The 23,817-nt window shown below is 45.8% G+C and overlaps 1 protein-coding gene across 2 annotated transcripts in view; it reads left to right on the forward strand.

Moving 5' to 3' along the window:
• Hip14 (palmitoyltransferase Hip14) overlaps nt 1-23,817 on the forward strand; it is a 297,274-nt gene that overhangs the window by 20,643 nt on the left and 252,814 nt on the right. For both annotated transcript variants that reach the window (XM_037429914.2, XM_037429921.2), the window contains exon 5: nt 19,647-19,809. In XM_037429914.2, the coding sequence (XP_037285811.2) occupies nt 19,647-19,809 (163 nt within the window). The remainder of the gene's footprint in view (nt 1-19,646; nt 19,810-23,817) is intronic.

Consider the following 23,817-nt stretch of genomic DNA (forward strand, 5'->3'; position numbering starts at 1 on the left):
AAGAGTCAGGCGCAGTATTATGGCTGTCTCATAATAATGGCAGACCATGAGTTAGTGCGTTTCTTCGTATAATCATTAAAATGCCGTCGTATGTGACGGAGCTGTGTGCCTTGTAATTTGTTGGCGTGTGAAGTGCAACTAGTGAAGTCCCGCTATTATTATGAATGCTGATGTAAAGTGAAAGTAGTTTTGCACGGTGAAAACAGCTGCATCTTGCCCTTATGCATGCGCAAGCCTGGGACTGCCAGCGCGACAAAGGTAAGAGATCAGCTGTATGTTGACCAGGAAAATTGTCCATGGGCCGAACACGTGCCAATATTAACTTTTTGGCCGACTGAAGCTACTCTGCGTGGATCAACCTTGACTTGGTAACGTCCCCGTATATGTGTGCATGCGATCGAGGCGAAGCGCATGAACTTTCAGAATAAATTTTTTATTCTAAGAAGAATATCCTTCTTTCTACTTTTCTAATCGTTAACCTGGGGGAACGCAAGTTCATATTTTGCACTCGTTAGTATTTGTTCGACGTTTGGTTGGGGTGAAGGTGTTTTTAAGACAGAATCTGAAAATCGTCGTAAGATGCCAGATCGGTGGAAAACTGCGTCGTATAACTGAGGTCTTCAATATATTACTTCTATGGGCATTTTGCCGTGGTCAAACCGATTCATCGTGAAATGTGGGTCATCGCGAAACTGCGGGACGTATAATCAATGCTCCACTATAGGTAGAACAGTATATTAGCCGTCTGTTGAACCTGTTGAAATAGCGTGTGCGCCAGTGATTGAGACCATGTTATTGAAGTCAAAGTTCACACTTATCATAGTTGCTGCTCTGAGCTACAATGCCCCTCTTCATCCTCCTTAAGATGGGTGGTGCATTCCGCTTTGATTGAGTAGCAATCGATGGCAGGCCTGGCACGCGGGGTGATGGATTTGCATGTGCCCTCTGTGCAATGGAGATGGGTCGACTCTTTTTATCTCTGCTTCAGCCGCGTTTGTTGTCCCGGCTCGCATGCTTTTACCCACATACAAAACATATGTGCATGGGGGCATTGTGTTATTGCTTTGGACATCACGCAAAACATGACAATGATGACAAAAACCAGTGGATAATGTCTACATAATTGCTATTGCAGTAAAAACAAAATGGCTTTTGACATTGAGTCCTGTTAGGCCTATGGATAACGCACCCTGTGCCGTTTTTTTTTCCTTAGTGCACTTGTTTTTAGAGGACACTAGAGGGTTTTTGATGTACAGACAGAATGCCCTAGCCATTTAAAACTTATAAAACATATAAAAACATTAAAAATATATAAATATATCAACATGTATATAAACAGATATATAAACATATATATAAACATATAAAAGGAAAACGAAGTTTGTTTAATCATGTTGTATCAGCACAGAGAGAGGTGGAAGGGAGTGTCTGAGAACGTTGGCTTTAAGAGGCTAGTTAAGTGGCATTTTTTTGTGGCTAGCAATAAAATCGATTGGGAAAAAAAATAACCTCTTTTTCTCCTTGGAGTCACCCTTGCAGAATACACTTGAGATGGTGCAAGTCTTTAGCATTGAGGCATTGCAGGATGTAGCACCGTTTGTCTACTATAACCAGCTTGGTGTAATTATTTCATAAAGTACAATTTTATTGAACCAGTATTCTGTTTATTTGCTACAAGAATAATTGCTCATGACGCCACTATTCCTGCATCATCATGTCCTAAGGTGATGGCTCCACGAAGTTTGCAAAGAATCTAAATATTTCTAGCTCTTCACAAGAGACCCAAAATAATTATTCGTGTTCTTGAATGTAAATGCAACTTGCTTCTCCTCCAGGGTGTGAATTTAGCTGCACCAGAGTGCTCCCAGATACAAAATCACCTGCTTCAAAGTGCTCTAAAGTGGGAAAATTTTGCTGCTCCAAAAATTGCTCCAATTCAGAAAACCTCGGTAGCATTACTGCTTGCACAAATAGCTTCAGAATGTCTGAGAGCATTCCAGATTATCTTGGCATCATTTGTTAGGCTTGAGTGTGCAAAAATGAACAGCTTAGTTGATTCTAGAACAAATGAGGCGACCAGTGATTTGACGTCCTATGTGTAAATCTTCACGCGTCTGGCTTGTGGGGTCTCGGTGAGGCGAACGAGCGCCTCGCCACGCCACGCTCTTGAAGTGAACGGACACAGTAGACGCGGTCGGTACAACGCACACAACATACATACATTTATTAGCTAATTTAGACGACGATATTGTCCGCCGAATGATACACCAGTTTCAACTAATACGCTACCATACAAACAACATAACGCAATGACACACTAAACACACAATAACATGATAAGCACACACTAACACATTCCCAACACACTAGCACATACCCAAGGCGGCGTCGCCAACGCCTGACTTTCCACGTGGGACCCCGGCGCGAAGCCCGCGGTGCCGAGCACCGGGGGCCCACGCAACAGACAACCGTTCGCGGCAGCCGCCACGCGCAGAAGAGAGGCCCGCTCAACGCTCGCCCACCGCCAAGGCCCGCCTTCTGCCAGGGGCCACCGCCGGCGCTACCACTCTACCAACAGTGGTACTCAAAGCGAACACAACGCCATCTATCGCCCGGCGGTGGTCACCACCGAAATAAAGCCTTGGAGCGAGACACGTGCGCCACGCGGCGCAGACAACTTTACAGGGGAGGGGGGTGTCAGCAACCCCACAGGCTGTGAATCAGATTTTTCACAATCGACGCTTTGTTTGCCACTTGTGTGTACTGCTGTAGTCAGGTTCCTGTCCACAACTTTGGCCAAATAAAAAGCTTCTTCTTTGACATGCCGACTGTTGCCTTCATCACTGTCACGACCACGTGACAGTACAGTGAAATATATTACTTCACATTTCAGTTAAACCGTAGTTGGCCGGATCTCGGAAAAAGTACGTACTAAACGGTAGTACTGCTTAACCGATATAGCATCAGGTCGCTCACTTACCTGTCAAAAAAAGAAACCTTCAGGGAGTGCAATAAAGAACAAAAATTGCCCGCAGCTTTCCTCGGGGGAACACTGAGGAGGATGCGGAGCATATAATTGGTTAACGGGGTGTTAAAGTGCGACTTACTTGGGTCGATGGCTACATTGGTTAACGTGGTTGTGAAATGGGGTGTTAAATTGCGACTTACTTGGGTCGATGGCTAAATTGGTTAACGTGGTTGTAGGAGGAGGTGTTAAATGAGTGAACACGTACACACGTATGCGAAAGGGCGGCGCTGGTCGAAGGGACGTCGATCATTGTGTTTGTGGATTCGTTGGAATTCATTTCACCGTGGACGTCGACGCGCCGTACAAACCAACCGACGAGCGGCAACTGAGCGAGCGAGCGCCGACCTTGAGTATATATACAGCGCGACGGCGCATGCGCTGTCAGCTGTCGAATGTTCTCGAAGGAGAAGCGCGCGCGCGGCACAGATGGCGACGGCGCGACGGCGCATGCGCTGTCAGCTGTCGAATGTTCTCGAAGGAGAAGCGCGCGCGGCACAGATGGTGGGCGACGGCGCGACATGCGCGCGCGTCGGCTGTCGAATGTTTGAGAAGCGGTGCGGACGGCGCGGACGGCGCACTACAAGGCGCGAGTATAAGATACTTCCGCATCTAAAAACGTGCAGTAATTTATTAACTTCGCGTGACAAAGTCTGTAATCATCATTTGACGACGCGGCGGCCTAGCAGCAACGACAGCGGCCTCAAACTCACTTATGCTGTGAGCCAGCTTTTCCGCCAGCCCCCTCTTCTCGGCAAATACCCGCATGACGCTGACGCAGTGCGCAGCTTCGGCCACTGTCGGAACTGGATCGCCCGTGTTGTCGCTTTCCATGTCGTCCTCATCACTATCATTTGGCGACACTTCGACAACCGAGGCAACAATAGCTTCGTCGGGCATGTCTGGAGATGTCTGCACATCGTTGTCAGCGTCTCTGAAGTCGGGGAAGGAAATGCCTTCCGCTCCAGCACTTCAGCTAGCAGAGCTTTGCAAGCCTTGTCTACGATGCCCGAAGTCTGGTCGATGGTGTCACTGGCGTCATCTGCGTCGCCCGCACACACACTGAAGCCAGCACGCTTGAAGCAATTTTGAACTGTCGTTGCTTCAACCTGCCGCCACGAGTATTCGAGCAGGTGAGTCGCGCCAATCAGGTTGATGGAGAATAATTTGGCACATTCAATGGTTGCAGCAGCACTGCCGAGCAAATTTTTTGTTGAATTTTAAATTCCACTCACCGTGGTTAACGGCAGGTCCTTTTCACGTGCCAGCGCCGATTTTTTCGTGCCACTTTCAATAGCACGAATTATGTCTGATTTCTCCTCTATTTTCAGCACTCGATGCTTTTATGCCAGCTTCGGCATGACGCAAGTACGAAGCAGCACAAGCACACATACGCAACACGTGAAAAACGACGCGAGAGCTGTACAGCACAGATCAATTAGAGAACACCTATGCACGGCGCCAAAGGAACAAAGAAAGCAAAGCAAGCGCACTCCGTGTTTGCGTATTTGTGCAAAGCGCCATCGCGTGCACAACACCAGAAGCCTAGCCGGCCGAGTGCTTCTTGTTACAGAAAAATCCAAGAGATGGCGCTCACCAACACAGCCGCCATCATCATCAACACAAACAAGCAAGGCGCGTTTCGATCTCTGGGGCTTGCTGTTCTGTCGGGACGCCCAGTGGGGGATGACATGCCACGACGAGTGCGCAACGAAAATTGGAAAAACTACTTATTAACCGATACATACGCGATAAGCTGGTACGGCTTGTGCGGATACAAAATGCATTATGTTCAATGGCTGCCGAGTCGGGGATTTGACTTCACTACTTTTAAAACGAAACTACTGTTTATGCGAGTACGGTTTAACGAGGTTTCACTGTATCTTGTTTGTGTGTTTTGTTGTCATTATATTGGATTATTTTTAATGTTACTGGTTATTTATTAGATCTGACTGGGGAGCTTGCCATCATGTAAAAGCGGTCAATAAATGTAGCCACGTCTGGTTATTGCACAATGGCTTGTACTATGTCCATTTGTTCCATTAGGGTGGCTCTCTTTCTGAGACCCCCACAACTTTTCTCAGTGTTTGTCGTCATTAGCGCCTGTTACCAAAATTTTATTGTAGTAAACGGCGACACAATCAAGACTCCCACCTCCCAAGAAGTTTTTCATTTCTTGTGAAATTATTGCCGGGCTACAAGCAACCTGGAATGGCACTCTCATGTATTGAAACAAGCCCCACGGGGATATTGATGTCGACGAACTCTGATGCTTGTTCTTCCAGCTCAGTCTTCTGGCAGGAGTTCTTTAAATCTAGCTTCGTTAACCTGACTTCTCTCCAGAGCTTTGGGAACATATTCTGGGTGTGCTCCTCTATTCATCATGGTTCAAAATTGTAGGCGCAAAGAAGCTGACAAATAAAAATGTTGACGAACTCTCATGACGTTTTCTCGACCATCTTGGCCGAGGTGACAGGCATGAGCTAGCGCGTTGTCATGGTAGACGAGAAACTTTTCTTCACCAAATGTGGCTCTCTTTTATCGCAATTTGGCGTCAAATTAGTCCAGCAATTCAGCTTAGTAGGGTCCGGTAACTGTTCTGCCCTTCTCAAAGTAGTCGACGAAGATCACACCTTCAGAATCCTAGAAAAGGGGGCCCATCACCTTTTTGGCTGATGTGACAGTCTTCACCATCTTTGCAGCAGCTTTTTCGAGTGCAGTCCTCTGTTTTGACTGCTCTTTGGTCTCTTGTGTGTAAAAATGGATCTATGTTTTGTCGACGGTCACAAAACGGTGCAGGAACTCCTTCTGATTATGCTTAAACTGCTTCAAACACTGCTCTGAAGTGGTCTCATGGATGCACTTGTTTGTCCAGAGTGAGCAAACGCGGCACCCATCGTGGCCTTTTATGCTGGAAATTTCATGCAGGGTGTCCTCCACACAGTCTTTTTAGATCCCTCAGCTATTTCGCACATCTTCAGTCGGCAGTCTGTGAATGCGAGGTTGTAGATTTTTGCCACGTTATTGGAGTGACCTAGAATAAGGGGAGTGTCAAAGCGCCGCGCAAATACATGGGAGGAGCGAAGGCCTTTCGCGGTGAACTACCGCCTCGCGGCGCTGTCGTGCCGGACCCATGGGCTTTCTCTGCGGTGGAATCCAAATCAAAGTGGCGAGCGTCTGCTGCGTGCTGGATATTTTGGCTGCTATTAGCGTTGGGGTAATTTGGGCAATATTTATTACTGTGTCACTGCAAGACAATACTGAGAACAAAGAATGTGTTTGTGTCTTTTGAAACGGAGAGAGAGAGAGAGAGAGAGAGATAAAGATGCAAGGAAAGGCAGGGAGGTTAACCAGACGCACATCCGGTTTGCTACCCTGCACTGGGGAAGGGATAAAGGGGAGAAAAGAGGTTGCAGAAAGGAGAAGGTACACACAATCACGAGCACACTCGGGGAGCACACACAGTCTACAGGCGGTCGCTCGGGTTTGTTGACTTGAGGTAAAGTAGCAGTGCTTTTGTTGCTTTCTGCGCAACTGAGGCAGATGCCCAAGGTCCTAGTATCTTCTGCACACAAAATGGTCCGGGGTCAAGTCGATTCAAAACCATCCGGAGCTGGCATCGCTGTGTGTCGTAGCAAGCGCAACTGCACAGGACGTGTTCGATGGTCTCTTCAGCTCCGCAGTAGTCGCATGTAGGAGTGTCTGCCATACCAATGCGAAAGGAGTACACCTTTGTAAATGCAACACCCAACCAAAGGCGGCATAACAGTGTCGCATCGGAGCGGGAAAGTTGTGATGGTAGCTTTATCTTGAGCGAAGGATCCAGTTCATAAAATTGACACCTGTGGAAGCTGGTAGACGACCAGAACGTGCGTGTGAGATCTCGAGCCAGCAGGTAAAGTTGTCTTGCTGCATCATTCTTTGATAGAGGAATCGGGACTACACGGGTTTCTTCATGGGCTGAGCGGGCTGCATCATCGGCTAATTGATTTCCGGTAATACCGATATTTCCGGTAATACCGGTAATACCGAGTAAGTATGGGGACTAATGTTGAAAATGCCTAGGCCTTGCACCGTGGCGAGATGTCATTATGGACGCTCATTTATTATTTTTAAAGACCGGAACTTTAGCCGAAATGCCTATTTCTTTTTGGAGTCTGTTTCGAGCCTATTTCACATATAAACACGAACTAAGGGATGGGAAACATTTTAATTACATATTTGTTGTACCTATAAGTGCCTGTCTTAAGGTTTATGCCTATATGAGCTTTTCAGTGTCTAAAAATGCCTTTTCACGTTCGTCGTGTAAACGCTTTGCTTAAATTAACTCTTCATATGGAGGAAAACAAGAAGCACTTAGTGTGGCCATATTAACAACAACATGTGCATAGCGCGCTATTTTTTTTTCTGTTTTTTCATTGATGTTTTTAGCTTCTGCTAAGGCGCGATTATGGTTCGACGTAGGGTCGACGCGCGCATACACCGTGTTATATCGGTGGAAACAGATCATAAGTTGACGCACTGCCACAGCCAACATATATCTAGACTCGGCCAATGCGCTTCGACATATGTGACGTTTGCCAATGCTCCGATAACATTGCACTTTACACGCGCTTTTACGTGAGCGGGCCTTGTACCCAGCCAAAAAAAGTGAGGCTAGCTCCTATAGCGTTAGCAGGCTCCCCTAAAAGATTTTGTTGCTTGGTTCGAGAGAAGTGCAGCATGGTTGTGTGAGCGTGGCTAGAGTGTACTGTAGCGAAGCGAGGAAAAGCTAACGCTAGTGTATCCACTGCCCCTTGAAGATCCCTATCGCTATGTTCGAGAGTAGTGCAGCTCGGCGGTTGCGTTCGGGAGGCTAGGGTACTGTGTATCTAGAACGTACGCTAGTTAGCCGAAACTAAGCTAGCTTAGCGCTGCCAACTACAGCCTACACATGTTCTGTTGGCATTTATGTTTTTCATATTGTCGGAAGCCTGCCGAGCAATGCGAAATAAAGAGGAGCCATAAAATGACCTTCTCAGGCAATGGACCAGTGGATCACTGTGCTACTTCGCCTATTGAGAAACGGACCATGTGAGAAGCCGGGTAGAAGAAATTGGAAAGGTCAACAATATTTTAAGTTTGATGTCCACCCTGGAGCACGCATAGGCATAAAGCTTTCAAAATTGGTTATGAAACTGCCAACTTATTTAAAGGACCACTCACCAGGTTTGACAATATTGAGCTGCAAGCGTAGCGCATAGTCGAGGCGTTCATGATCACGTCTGCCAAAATTCGCAACGCTAAGCGCCGTGGAAATGGGTCAAATTTGAAGATGAACGCTGCTCCCCCTCCATTCTGCTGGCGCGAGCCCAAAAGATTGAAGGCATGACGTGCGCGTTTGAATGGCCCTACGCACACGGCAATGCAGTGACGTTGGTCCTCTACGTAGACGACTCTACTCTGACATTGCAAACAGTGGCTCTTGACATGGCAAAAATTATTTAACACGGCATGTGTAGTTTATTAATTTATTGCTTGAAGAGAATAATAAAGCTCTAGATAAATATTGAGGCGCAATAAGGGAATGCGAGTGTCTTTTTTCCATTTTTCTCCTGTGAATTGCAACGAGATGCAGGTCTAATGTGTCGGCGTTTCGCATGCGTTTGTGTACCCGCGGTCAGCGCATTGAGCAGACGACCGCCGTGGAACGCTCCTATGCGTTCATGCACTCATTGTGCTCATCTATTCTACCGCTTCTAAGCCAGCATTTCCCAACCATCCCACAGAAACAGGCAGAAGACCACAAAATAACGGTGGTCAACAAAGCAACGCCGCTCGCGTGCTCGGTGGTTGGACTTTTTTGGGCATGTCATGCGCACGTGACCTCTTGGTCGGATGCTTGAAAGGGTGGGGAAGATGTTTGGTTTGCGAAGGCTACGCGGAGAAGCGGCAAGAGTTTTGAGCTCGCCTTCTCTCATCCTTGTTTCGCACCGCTTCAAAAAAACCCATTTTCTGCGCTCGTGATGAACAGATCAAAAAATTTTTTTTGTGGCAAAATGTTCCTCATCGGACACCCGACAACTTACACTGTCCAACTAGAATTTGGCATGGGGCCTGGTGAGTGACTCTTTAAATAACCCCTTAATCTGCACGAATAACATGTATTTTGTGGTCATTCCACGGTGACAGATTCATTTTTGTCATTTTTATATCCACATCTGTAAACTCGCATCTGTGAAAGCTTCACTGACATAAGTCACTTTCAACATTATCAATTATACTGTATAGTAATTCACAAGTTAAAGTTGTTGAGTAAGATCATAAAATAAAGGTATGCACTAAGTGGTGGAAGTATGTATCAGGGACAGGATCACTATCACGTTCAATGTTTAAAGGGAAAGCTTAAGGATACCCTCCTTCCTTTTTTTTGACGTGCCGGAAAGCTTTGCCTCGTCCCCATTAAACCCGTCGCTGGCAGGTTTGCCTCAGGTTTGCCTCAAAGCTTGAATCTGCCTTGGAAAGAATCCCAGATTCTATGTGCTAGAGCAAGTGTCTAAAGTTTTTAGTAGTGCTGATAAAAGTATTCTGGGTGCAATGAAAGCATTGAAAGAGCTAGGCCACAAGTACCCTTCACCAACTTCAGTGGATGCTGAGCGTTCTTTTTCATATAAAAGCAAAGACTGACTGAAAGCAAGCACAATTCAAGGCCAAAAACCTTGAGATCATGCTGGTTTGTCACTGTTTTCATAGCCTTTCCTACAATGTCAAATGACCTCAGCTTTCACTTAAATGTGTTCAAGTGATTGTGCTTCTTGCTATTCCTTTTCACGGGAAATACAAATTTAGCGTTCCTTAAGCACAGAATTTGCCTGCTGCATTTGTTAAAAGCTGTATGTTTGCTCTGAGCACGCTACTGAAGTAATTATGAATTGTGCCTATATATGCCTAAACGATAGTTTTTACTGCTTATTTATGCCTGAATGGCAGTTTTTAGGGCATATTTTAGGTACCTAGGTTCTTTTTTTGTGCCTAAAGTTCCGGTCTCTATTTATTTAGATAACGAATAACTGTGCTCCTTAAGCCACAAAGACCATGATGGCAACCACTGTTCATTCATTGTCATGAACAGACATGGTTCTGACTGGAAATTTTTTTGTCCACTTGATTTAGTCAATCATGTCACTGTTTTAAATAAAGTTGCCTGCTAACTGTTATAACTGTTTCCCCTTTAGCTGAGCACATTTTTGGCTTTGTTCATGATTGTAGAACTTGAATTTGACTGGTGTAGAGAATTATAAACTCCCGAGTGCTTTGGCAACTCACTCAGTTGCCAAAGCACTCGGGAGTTTATAATTCTCTAAGACATCCTTTTCATGCATATAATTTGTTTCAACTTCTTTTTTTATTACTTACAGTAACGGTGCTATACGATCATTATGAGAAACAAAGAACTGAAAGTTTAGGTCCTGCCCAGGTTTTCTACAGTATTGATCAATTATAATGTAAATTATAATGTAAGGGGGGGGGGGGGGAGTGGGTCCAACAAAAGAGAGCACTGTTGCAGAAATTTGCCAACTACTTCTCAGCCTCGATTACGCGCATTACAGAGAAACTACGTTGAATCACATTCAAAATTTCGTGTGCTGAAATACACCAGACGCAGGGGCGCCTGCGCAAGTAGGCGTTTGGTGTGTAGCGACACCACGAACCCGAGCTAACGGGGGAGTTTCGACTCCCTCCCACGCCTAGCCGTGCGTGGCTTTGCCGTGTCCGAGGAAAAGGGGATCCTGGGGGTTGAGCCGACGATGGGTGATTGGACCGTTAAGGCCCCCCGGCAGAGGCAACACACCCCTTTGGCCCCGGCTTCACGTAGACGGCACCCCTGAGCTGACCCACCCAGGGGAATCGGCAGTCGCCTTTTCCTATCTCTCTCTCCCTACATCTTCGTCTTTATCTTCGTCTTATCTGTCCTGTCTTCTACTCTCTTCCGTTTACTTCCAAACTTCCTGGCGGCTAGGGTTAACCCTGTGCAAATAGCCTACCTTGGTCTAGGCGCATTGGGTTATAGTGGCGTTGTACGGCTGGCGTCTGCAGGTTTCAGCATTTGTAACCTTGTAGCGTCCCCTCGTTGGGCTCCGTGGTGGGTGGCCGCCAACGCTGCTGAACAACAATAAGGAAGACATGCATGGAGCATTCCCACTACTGTCTGATCGTACCGGCTTAAAGCCGGTACGCACCGATGATCTCACCAGAGAAGGATTGGCCACCCTGGTGCAGTATCTGGCCAACCCCTCCCGTAGGCATTCGTCAATTAACTCACGGACCTCAGTCCCCACCAGCTGCGGAGCAACTGACCACGACAGCGGTCAGATCTGCAAAGCAGCAGAGGGTGCTAGGAATCTCTGGATACGGACAGGAAACCATTGGAACTTGAACTTAGCAACGTTTAACGTTAGAACGTTATCTAGTGAGGGAAGTCTAGCTGTATTATTCAAGGAGCTAGAAGGCATTAAATGGGATATAATAGGGCTAAGTGAGGTTAGGAGGACAGATGAGGCCTATACTCTGCTACAGAATGGGCACGTCATTTGCTATCGGGGCTTGGCAGACAGAAGAGAACTGGGAGTAGGGTTCCTAATTCACAGAAACATAGCTGGCAACATAGAGGATTACTATAGCATTAATGAAAGGGTGGTAGGCATTGTAATTAAACTGAATAAAAGATACAAAATGAAGGTAGTACAGGCTTACGCGCCTACATCTAGCCATGATGACGCTTCAGTTGAAAGCTTCTATGAAGACGTGGAATCGGCAATGAGTAAGGTGAAAACACAGTATACTATAGTAATAGGCGACTTTAATGCAAAGGTAGGGAAGAAGCAGGCTGGAGACCAGGCAGTAGGAGATTATGGCATCGGCACTAGAAACGCCAGAGGAGAGCTACTAGTAGAATTCGCAGAACGCAATAATCTGCGTATTTTGAATACCTTCTACCGAAAACGAGAAAACCGCAAGTGGACATGGAGGAGCCCTAATGGCGTAAATAAGAACGAAATAGACTTTATAATGACTGCACACCCAGGAGTCGTGCAGGATGTGGAAGTGGTTGGCAAGGTAAGATGCAGTGACCATAGAATGGTACGGGCTCGAATCCGCCTAGACTTGAAGAAGGAACGACAGAGACTGATACGCAAGAAGCAAATCAATGAGCTAGCACCGAGAGGGAAAGTACAGGAATTCAGAGTGTCACTGCAGAACAGGTACTCTGCTCTTAGCGAGGAAACCAACCTCAGCGTAGATACAATGAATGATAATCTGACGAGTATCATCACGGAGTGTGCAGTGGAAGTTGGAGGCAGGGTAGCTAGACAGGACACCGGCAAGCTTTCCCAGGAAACGAAGAACCTAATTAAGAAGCGTCAAATCATGAAAATGTCAAGTACAACAGACAAAATAGAACTGGCAGAGCTTTCGAAGCTGATTAATAGACGTAAAGTATGCGATGTAAGAAGGTATAACATGGAGAGAATTGAGCACGCTCTGAAAAACGGAGGAAGCGTCAAAGCAGTGAAGAGGAAACTTGGGATAGGCAAAAGGCGGATGTATGCACTAAGGGACAAAGAAGGCAAATTAACTACCAATATGGATAGGATAGTTAAAATAGCGGAGGAGCTTTACAGAGATCTGTACAGTAGCCGAGACAACCACGACCTTAATACTATAAGAACTAGCAGTAACCCAGACGACATCCCACCAGTAATGATAGAAGTCAGAAAAGCTTTGGAGAGAATGCAAAGAGGCAAAACTGCTGGTGAGGATCAGGTAACATCAGATCTGCTGAAAGATGGAGGACAGATTGTGTAGAAAAACGAGGTGTCTGCTGACGGGAAAAGTACCAGAGTCTTGGAAGAACGCTAACATCATCTTAATACATAAGAAAGGAGATGACAAGGACTTGAAGAATTACAGACCAATCAGCTTGCTCTCTGTAGTATACAAGCTATTTACAAAGGTAATTGCTAGCAGAGTAAAGAAAACATTAGAATTCAATCAACCAAAGGAACAAGCAGGATTTAGAACAGGCTACTCATCAATTGACCACATTCATACTATCAATCAGGTAATAGAGAAATGCTCAGAGTATAACCAACCACTATACATAGCCTTCATAGATTACGAGAAGGCGTTTGATTCAGTAGAAATATCAGCCGTCATGCAGACACTGCGGAATCAGGGCGTAGATGAAATATATATAAACATTCTGGAAGAAATCTACAGGGGATCAACTGCTACCATAGTGCTTCATAAAAAAAGCAACAGAATACCAATAAAGAAGGGTGTAAGGCAGGGGGACACAATCTCCCCAATGCTATTCACTGCGTGCTTACAGGACGTTTTCAGAAGCCTAGAATGGGAACAGTTAGGGATAAGAGTTAATGGAGAGTACCTCAGTAACCTGCGCTTTGCCGATGACATTGCATTGCTGAGTAACTCAGGGGACGAATTGCAACTCATGATTACGGAGTTAGACAAGGAGAGCAGAAAGGTGGGTCTTAAACTAATCTGCAGAAAACGAAAGTAATGTACAACAACCTCGGAAAGGAGCAGCGCTTTGCGATAGGTAATAGTGCACTTGAAGTTGTAAAAGACTATGTCTACTTAGGGCAGGTAATAACCGCAGAGCCTAACCACGAGATTGAAGTAACTAGAAGAATAAGAATGGGGTGGAGCACATTCGGCAGGCACTCTCAAATTATGACAAGTAGATTGCCACTGTCCCTCAAGAGGAAGGTATATAACAGCTGTATCTTGCCGGTACTTAGCTACGGAGCAGAAACCTGGAGACTCACAAAGAGGGTTCAACTTAAATTGAGGACGACGCAGCGATCAATGGAAAGAAAAATGGTAGGTGTAACCTTAAGAGACAAGAAGAGAGCAGAGTGGATTAGGGGACAAACGGGAGTTAAGGATATCATAGCTGCAATAAAGAAGAGGAAATGGACATGGGCCGGGCATGTAGCACGTAGACAGGATAACCGCTGGTCATTAAGGGTCACCAACTGGATTCCCAGAGAAGGGAAGCGGGGTAGGGGGAGACAGAAGGTTAGGTGGGCAGATGAGATTAAGAAGTTTGCGGGTATAAATTGGCAACAGCAAGCACAGGACCGGGTTAACTGGCGGAACATGGGAGAGGCCTTTGTCCTGCAGTGGACGTAGACAGGCTGATGATGATGATGAATACCGATATGTCCAGGCAGCCATTGATATATAATATCATGCCCTCGTGCAAGAGCTTCATGATGGCAATGTCTTATTTCTTGTACCAGTTGGTCATGACTCCTCCTACGCATGGCAGACTGCAAACTCTGAAGCGCTGCCTTCGAATCACAGAATATGACCCATTTTCCTGGATGTTCTTGAATGAGATATTGTAAAGCAGCCCTTATAGCAGCAAGCTTTGATGCCGTAGATGTAGTCATATGCAACAACTTAAACTTGATTGTCATTTCTGCAGCCGGAATTACAGCGGCACCTGATGAGCTGCTGGATGAGACGGACCCATCAGTGTATATCTGCGTTCGGTCTAAGTACAACTCATGTAATAATAGCAGTGTTGCTTGCTTCAATGCTACTCTGGAGTGACTGCTTTTCTTTTTGATTCCCGGAATTTCTAGACGTACTTGCGGCTGGTCGAGGCACCACAAAGGACACAAGCCGTTCTCGCAGCTGGCATATATCCTGATGGAATGCTGTTTAGGTGCTTGGCTATGACGTCTGAAAACATAGCACGTGGTCTTCCGGAAGGTAGAAGGGCCAAGTGGTGGTCGGGGACACGGCTAGCATGTCGATGTGCGCTCTGAGGCAATCCACAACTATATATGTCCTGACCGGATGGTCTTTGGCAAGCATGATTGTGGCATAAGTTGAAGCGCATCGGGGCAGTCCTAGGCAGATACGCAGTGCCTGACCCTGCACTCTCCAATGAATGAGTATTCGATTTGCAAGTGTTAGTCAGTACCGGCAAGCTGTAGCGCAATAGACCCAGAAATAGGGCCCTGTACAGCTGTAGCATGGAGGCCACAGAAGTTCCCCATGCTTTACCGCACAAGAATTTCATGATATGCACAATAGATAGCAGTCTCTTCTTCAAGTACGCACAATGTGGGCTCCACGAAAGACTTCTGTCGATTATTATGCCTAGGAAACGATGCGTCCGTGCATATTTGACACTCTGCCCATTGATGTAAACAGGGTATGGCGTCATTGGTTTGCGTGTAAACGCCATCAACGCGCACTTCACAGTTGATATATTTAGGCCTTGTTTCTGAAGGTAGGCCGTTGTGAGGGTTGCTGCCCGCTGTATTCGTGCACGCACATGAGGGCGAGTAACTGCAGCACTCCAGAGGCAAATATCATCGGCGTATATGGATAGGCACACCGACTTTGGCAGAACCTTCACCAGACCAATGAGGGCCACATTGAACAATGTGGGGCTTAAAACACCTCCCTGAGGTACTCCGCAGTGGGTGTAATGTTGGGCAGTTGTACTTTCATATGTTTGTACAAAGAAACCCCTGCCAGTTACATAATCTTTTATCCATTGAAACATTCGTCCACCAATGCCCATTGCTGCGAGAGAAGTGAGGATGGCATCGTTAGCTATATTATCATATGCACCCTTCACGTTAAGAAAGAGTGCTACTGATATGCGCTTGGGACTTTTTTCTTGTTGAACAAATGTCGATAAGTCAAGGACACAGTCAATGGAGGAGCGGCCCCGACGAAAGCCTGCCATGTAAGAAGGGTATTTGGTGTATCGTTCCAAGTACCACTCGAGACGAAGTAGAACCATTCTTTCCATCACTTTTCCGAGGCAGCTTGCGAGGGCAATAGGGCGATACGCTGTCAAGTCCAATGGTGATTTTCCCGATTTCAAAAGTGGTATTAATCGACTTATTTTCCATTCTCGAGGAACACTGCCGCTGAGCCAGGAGTTTGAAACGGAGATTTCATTATTTTCCTTTCAGCTGGTTTGTCACCGCGACTGTGCCCACCTACGAGTTCATTTGAGGAATGCATTCTGCGTGCACCTATCGTGAATGAAGGTGCTTGATTTAGTTTCGTGTAGAATGACAAGCGTGAACGTGCTGCAGAAGGGAATAAACTGGATATCGCAACGATAACTAGGAGAACAAAGCAGATATATGATTGTAATAAATGACTATCGCGTTCTAATGTATTTGTAAACTTCATATCTATTCTTTTATTTCATGCATTCGATTTGTTGTAAATGGCTGCCTTCTGCACTTTGCTGCATCAAGACCTTTCATGTGAAGTAGTATGCATTCGTCGGCATGGTCGTGGTATCAAAAGTAAAAAAATAACTCCGTCACGTAACTCTCACATGTCGTTCACATGGTAAGGTCACGGCATTACTAACCAGACATGCTTGTGATTTGCGTAACGACTAATGGTTGTATGGTGTGTAGCACGCAAACAGACTTTCTTTGGCCAGAAATAATTCTGACGATGTGTGGTCTGATGATTTGCTTCCGTCAGGGAATTAAAACATGGTGATGAACTTGTAACAAATGCTTTAAGAGGCATTGCTGCGTGCAGTCTCTGGGCTACTCACGTTTCTAGGCTTAGCTTTATGTTCGATCAGTGTCTTGATTGGCGGCCGTTCCGCTGTGTGACTTTGTTACCTTTCTCTTATTTTTATTTTTTGCAAGAAAGCTGGCCTCTACATTCGTCGGTTCGTTTGAGTGGGCACGAATTTCTTACGTGCGCTGCGTGGTGCGAGCCCTTTATGCGAGTCACGGCGCAGGCGGCATCGCAAGTCCTTGTATTATCGGGTATTCTACATCGACGGCGATGACCTACGATAATAAAAAAAATACAACTGGCCAACGTGTGCCGTACTAATAACGTGTGGTTGTTTACATGGAGAGGTGTTATCAGTACCATTCGCATATCACTTAGTTCTATACACGCGCGCTTTACGAGATAGTCGGTGTGGGGAGGTTTTTTGGCTCCCTCGCTGCACTCTTGAAGGGGGTGCTGCACGAAGTGGCCGCAAACGGTGGTGCAGCCGGTTTTTCTGTCCGTTAAAAGCTCTTCACGCTATATGTCAGGCTCTTCTCAAAGCGAAGGACCTTTATTATGTAACTAAGATTCTTGCGCAATCACACTTTTCAGGGGCGAAGCTCCTAAAGGCGTGGGTATGTATGTATCCCATGTATGGATGTACGTGACTGCCTATAGTTCGACCTTTGCCAACTTCCCACTACTTGGTCTTCGCAAACATTCCATCCACTTTGCCCCATCCCCAATCCACCGTTTCACCGATCATAAAGCAAATACTGTTGAGAAGTAGCCAATATGAAATTCAAGATGGTCGTGTACTTGTATCCAGGTGTGAGTTAACCATAGATTGTCCCACTATGTCCATCCACTTTTTGTACGTGGTGACCTTTAGTTACACCTTTGCAAACTGCCTGCTACTTCGTCCTTGGGAACATCCAGCTACGCCCTATCACCGATCCACCACTTCACCGACCGTAAAGCTGTGATAATGAAGGGAGAATGGAAGTGACGTATAGCTATCACTTACAAATAATGACATTTTTTTTATAAATGTGTACAGTGTTTGTCACGTCTTTGATGGTGCAGTCGGCAATATTCCCGCACGGTTCACAGTTTAGCGATGAAACCCTGCAGTGCTTCGCCGCACTCATCATCATTCACTCCGTGGATATGCTGCGATTTCTAAATTACTTTTTCAGTGTGATGCGTTTTTTTTTTAATGTTTCCGGTGACCCCGAGTTTTCAACAAAACCTTTTTTTAAATATTATTTCACATGTTTGTTACAAGGGCTAGGTAGGTCACGTATGTAAAAAGGTAGTGCAGTTCATACCTGACAATAATCTGTTTAAAAAGTTCCTTCAAAATTTGTTTCAACATTATGTTACTATAAGCCAATTAAAATATGCACTGGTGCCCCCCATGTTGCTTAATCGTTGTATTTTCAAGCTCCCAGGATGACATATTAATTGCCGCTAGCTGCTCCAAAGCAAGGTTCTCCTGCTGCAAAATCGAAATTTTGCTGCTCCAAAGACTGCCTCCAATTAAGTCTCAGCCATCTCAACTCTGATCAATATCATCTAACAGTGTAGGAATTACCTGTGCCTCTTGAAGTATTGATGACATAGGTAAAATTCATGAAAAAGAAAAAAAAATCTCACATGCTCCCTTTAAGCATTCGCCAGAAACGGATCGACGATGAAAACCACTTTTTTCTTTTTCTTCATTCGATAGCTTGCAATGTTATGTTACATGTTAGTTGAAATCTTACATGCCTAATTATCAGTACATGTGGCTGCATGTCATTGGTGTTTGTTTATATTAAGCTTTTGGGCAAGCTTGTATGGTGATACGGGCCACAAGCCACACCAGTTCCATGTGTGTTCTTCCTCCGTTGTCTTTGTAGCAGAGCTATTTGTGCAATTCTGATGGGCAACCATTGATAATGAGCTTTGCAGGACAAGGTGGATCTGTAAAGCTGTGACAGCTGCAATTTAGTTGGCTATCACGTAGCAACACATTTTGAGTGCTTGCAGTCTTTTTTTCTTTCTCTTTAAATGATGTCTTGATGTAGGCTGTGAGTAAATCAATATGCAGCAGTTCAGCCTCTGTAGCACTACATCACTTCTTGAACATATTGACTGAGAGTAGTGTTTGAGAGTTGTCGAATGTAGGGCATAATAAACATACATGCTTTCATTCATGCCACACTGAACCATCCATGTTGCCTCGCCGCGGTGGTCTAGTGGCTAAGGTACTCGGCTGCTGACCCACAGGTCGCGGGATCGAATCCCGGCTACGGAGGCTGCAGTTTTGATGGAGGCGAAAATGCTGTAGACCCATGTTTTCATATTTGGGTGCACGTTAAAGAACCCACGGTGGACGAAATTTCCCGAGTCCTCCACTACGGCGTCTTTCATACTCATGTGGTGGTTTTGAGACGTAAACTCCACATATCAATCAATCAAACCATCCATGCCGCTGATGCAGCTAGCCAGCTTGTAAAATGGGTCTATGCCTGCAGGATGGCCATGGGCACTGTAGCATGTAAGGATAATGATGGTAGAAATCATAAGGTTATAATGCAGCTCTGTTTGAGCGTGAAGAAAAGAAGCCAGTGAAGAAGAGATATACAGACGCCCCGCCGCAGTGGTCTAGTGGCTAAGGTACTTGGCTGCTGACCCGCAGGTCGCGGGATCGAATCCCGGCTGCGGTGGCTACATTTCCGATGGAGGCGGAAATGTAGGTCCATGTGCTCAGATTTGGGTGCACGTTAAAGAACCCAAGGTGGTCGAAATTTCCGGAGCCTTCCACTACGACGTCTCTCATAATCATATGGTGGTCTTAAGACGTTAAACCCCACATATCAATCAAGAGAAATACAGACGACAGGATGAATGCTGAGTGTGTATTTTCTTTCTTCACGCTCAAAGAAAGCTGCGCTATAACCTTACAGTTTCATCGTGCGCCGTCATGTTCAATCTACAGTACTTGTCAATGATGGATTATGGTGCGTAGCGGCTTGCCTGACTTATGTGTTGTCTGCTGCTGTAGGAATGACCCCTGCCGTTTGCTCATCACTCTGGGCGCCAGCCTGACCATGTGTGACACCTACCACAGGAACACGCCTTTGCACTGGGCTGTGTATGTGCGCAATAGCAGTGCGGTCTCCCTGCTCGTCAAGGCCGGCTCCGAGCTCTCGGCCAGGAATGCCCAGGTGGGTATTCACGAGGCCTTCTTCATTTAGTGGCACCAGAGACTATATAAATTATTTTGTATATCGAACAAAAGGTATATGGTGAAAATTACAGTTACGTAGAACAATAATAGCAATGGCTCCTGATATATTCCTTGTTCAGAATGAGCATTTACTGATCATTTTGATAAGCGTCAATTCTCAATATATTGTAGCGTGCGACGGTTCACGTCTCATCACGGCCGTGGTAATTGAAAACTCTGGCCTTGCGCTTCCCGGGAGCCGCTTGCCAATACGCGTGTGGAAGCAAGTCTTCCGTCTTCCCTACTTTTCTAGAACTACTGGACTCGCTCGCGCAGCAACTCTCGCGAGCGTGCGCGTCAGCCGGCCTCCCCTTTCTTGTAGAAATCGTTGACCCGCCCAGGCATCTGACCTCCTTCTTCCCTTCAGCTCCGCGCTAGGGCAGACCCACCTAGACTATTGAGAAGGCCCGTGCACTCTCCTCCGGACGTCACCACACCGAGCCCCTCTGCTGCGCCGCTCGCGCAGCTACTACCTGCGAGCAGGCGCGAACTGCGCTTGCTTCAAAGTATTTGGGGCTTTCTTTTCTAATACTGTGACAGCTGAAGGTGCTCGTTACAGCTTTCCTATCGCGTAGTACTATTAAACCATCGATGCAAGAAATTGGCATGCGGGGACGTAGAAAACAAAATTTTCTGGCCACCGTAATACTATAGCAATGCAATACAAAAAAAGCCCATGAAAGAGCAGTTCAAAGCGTTATCAGGATCATTTATTTGCGTTGGACATTCGCCATGAAGCACACTCAGCGAGTAAGAAATTGTAAGAATATGGTGTGAAAAAAGACATACATTTGAAGGGGGGCAGGAGGTAAAACATGGACAAGCACTTAACATTTATAAAACATAAACAGCATTTAATAGAGGTTTTTGAGATGTCTGCCACGTACTACACACAATCATTGTGGAAGCCATATAAGCATTGCACTTGTTCTTTAGTACACTTTGCACATTTAATAAAAGACACAATCATGGTGTAATTCAATTGCTCTGTGTTACAGGGATGACTTTACAAGTTCATTTCAATGTTTGAAGTTTTCTCTGCTTAGTTAGTTTAGCATGCGCCTCCTTTCTGGGGATGCCATCATTTCTGGAAACTGGATAATTTTTCAACGTGTTGATGGCAGGCTTCAGTATATTTTCCCTGACTACGTCTGTACAGTGGCCGCTTGCGCAAACATTGATGTCTTCACTATCAGCCACCACGAATTTCATGATGCTTAGCAGTGCCAGCCTCTGGTTATTTTCAGCATGAAATAGGTGCTCACACTCATTTGCAGTTACCTGCTCCAAAACAATTGTACACAATACTGCATGCACAACAAATGGCTGGGGAAACTTCAGACCCCTTCTGCTCATAGCGTCCATGAGAACATGGTCACTTGGCTTGAGCTCTCTTACTTTATTAGGTACGAGGAACAGTCATCACAAGGTTGACGCCATATAGGTGCTCACACTCATTCGCAGTTACCTGCTCCGAAACTATCTGTACACAATACTGCATGCACAGCAAATGGCTGGGGAAACTTCAGACCCCTTCTGCTCATAGCGTCCATGAGAACATGGTCACTTGGCTTGAGCTCTCTTACTTTATTAGGTACGAGGAATAGTTGTCACAGGGTTGACGCCGTAGAGCAGAATGTGCGCAAAAACCGGCTATACAGTCGAGCCCACATATTGTCACAATGCAGAAACAGCAGCAGTTGAATACAGGAAACTCACTTTAATTGTACCAGAACACTGGCAAACTGATAGTTAGAGAACCTCGTCTTTTTTCTCTCGCTGCCGAAGAGCCTTCGCATTTCCGTCTTGCAGGCCATGCATGATGACCCAACGTGATGACCCAGACGACGGAACAGTGCGTCTCTAGTTGCAACGAATGCCAATGCCGCAAGCGCCCTACCAGTGCTCCGCCAGGGCGACTACATCCTATTTCACCCCCTAGAACTCCATTCAAGCAAGTTGGGATTGACCTTCTAGGTCCCTTTCCGTGGTCTTTTAGTGGTAATCGCTGGATAGTCGTATGTACCGACCACTTAACACGGTACTGCGAGACAGCTGCTATACCGTCGGCAACTGCAGCTGACGTGTGTTTATTCATGCTGCGTTTTGTGGTTCTACGACATGGACCTCCTAAAATTGTTATCAGTGATCGTGGGCGACAATTCACTGCAGACGTGGTGGAAGGGATGCTTCGTCTATGCGTTTCAAGCTTTCGGCACTCTACGCCGTATCATCCCCAAACAAATGGCCTGACGGAACAAACTAACAGGACTCTCACAAACATGCTTTCTATGTATGTCGCAGCAGATCACAAGAACTGGGATGGCGTACTACCTTTCATCACTTACGCATTTAACACCGCACAGCATGAGACTACCAGATACAGTCCGTTCTTTCTTTTGTATGCTCGGCCACCTCGTCATACCCTAGATACCGTCTTCCCGCTTTTGGACCACCATGATTCAGGTATATCCGAGATCGTCTGCTGAGCAGAAGAAGCCCGACGTCTTGCTTACCTGCGCACCCTCGCTTCGCAAGATCGCTCGAAGACACGTTTTGACCGTCGACGTCGACACGTGACGTATAATCGTGGAGACCTTGTGTTGTGTTGGACGCCAAATAGGAAACGTGGGTTGTGTGAAAAACTGCTTGCACACTATGCGGGACATTATGTTGTTCTAGAACGTATAAGCGATTTAACTTACCGCGTAGCACCTCTTCATTCATATGGTTGACGGTCTGCAAAGACTGAACTTGTCCATATAGCACGTTTAAAGCGCTATATTCCCAGAGAGACTCTTTAACTCGCCCGGTGGGCTTCGTCTGCGCGGAGGGAAATGTTACTGCATATGTGATTTGGATATGAGCCTCTGGGTAGCGGGGAACAGGCAGATTAGAGAAGAGTACGTTCGGCTAGCGAGATAGGCCTCAGGTGCACGACCCCTTCAAGCCTCCCAGTACGCCACAGCGTAATTAACTCATTTATAAACGTAACAATATGAAACAACGGCTGCTCCTGTTGGGCTGGATGAGGTATACAATTCCAGTCTCCTTATTTCTGCCGAACAGTGACATTACTTTCCTGTTGAAAGAATAGTTATCTGTAATGACAGCAAATACATGAAGACCAGCCTCATCTAAGTTCATTATCACTCTTCGCAGAACACGATGTAGTTCTTCTGCACTTATCCTTGACACAGGAAGTATGTGAGCAATGTTCTTGTATGAGGAAAGCAATGACTGAACCATAAACACTTGAGCCATTTTTGCTGGCACGACACCAATAGCAGCAGCCCCTGTAAGACAACGACCTTTATTCTAAAAAAACTGCTGGAGATGTATTTCGTTCATCATGAGCACAATATTCCTTTCATGAGGATTAAAAAAAAAACAGCTCGTCTTTTTATGAACCTCAAGAAACCTTCTTCAGTTTGCTCATTTGATGGAATCACATCTTGAGCAGCGCATACTCGTTGAATTGTTTTATGTGGCAGCAGCACCTTCCCAATACTTCTGAGAAAGTTACCGTATTTACTCGCATAATCCTCGCACTTTTTTTTTTTGCCGGAAAACCGAATAAAAGTTGGGGAGTGCGAGAATTACGCGGGGAAAACTTTCTACGAAAATATACAGTGCGAAAAAGAAAACGAAGTGGCCGCAAATCAGAATTCTCACACCGCAACTAACAGCAAACTTCATGAAGTACTAATTAAAACTTGACTAAACAATGAAAGCAGAGGTTCAACACAAGACAAAATTTATTTGAGACACAAATAGCCGAGAATTAGAATACCATACGCAAAACTTGCGGGCGTAGCGGTAGCGTTCGTTGCTCAACAGGGGCCCTCAAAAGGTAATTGTGGGACGTCAGTATTGGGCTGATGGCTATTTAACAGAATCGTTCACAGTTTCCTTCTGAAGAAATAAAGTTTATCATCAATCCCAG

Source organism: Rhipicephalus microplus, chromosome 2, assembly GCF_043290135.1.
Source record: "Rhipicephalus microplus isolate Deutch F79 chromosome 2, USDA_Rmic, whole genome shotgun sequence".
Taxonomy (NCBI): domain Eukaryota; kingdom Metazoa; phylum Arthropoda; class Arachnida; order Ixodida; family Ixodidae; genus Rhipicephalus; species Rhipicephalus microplus.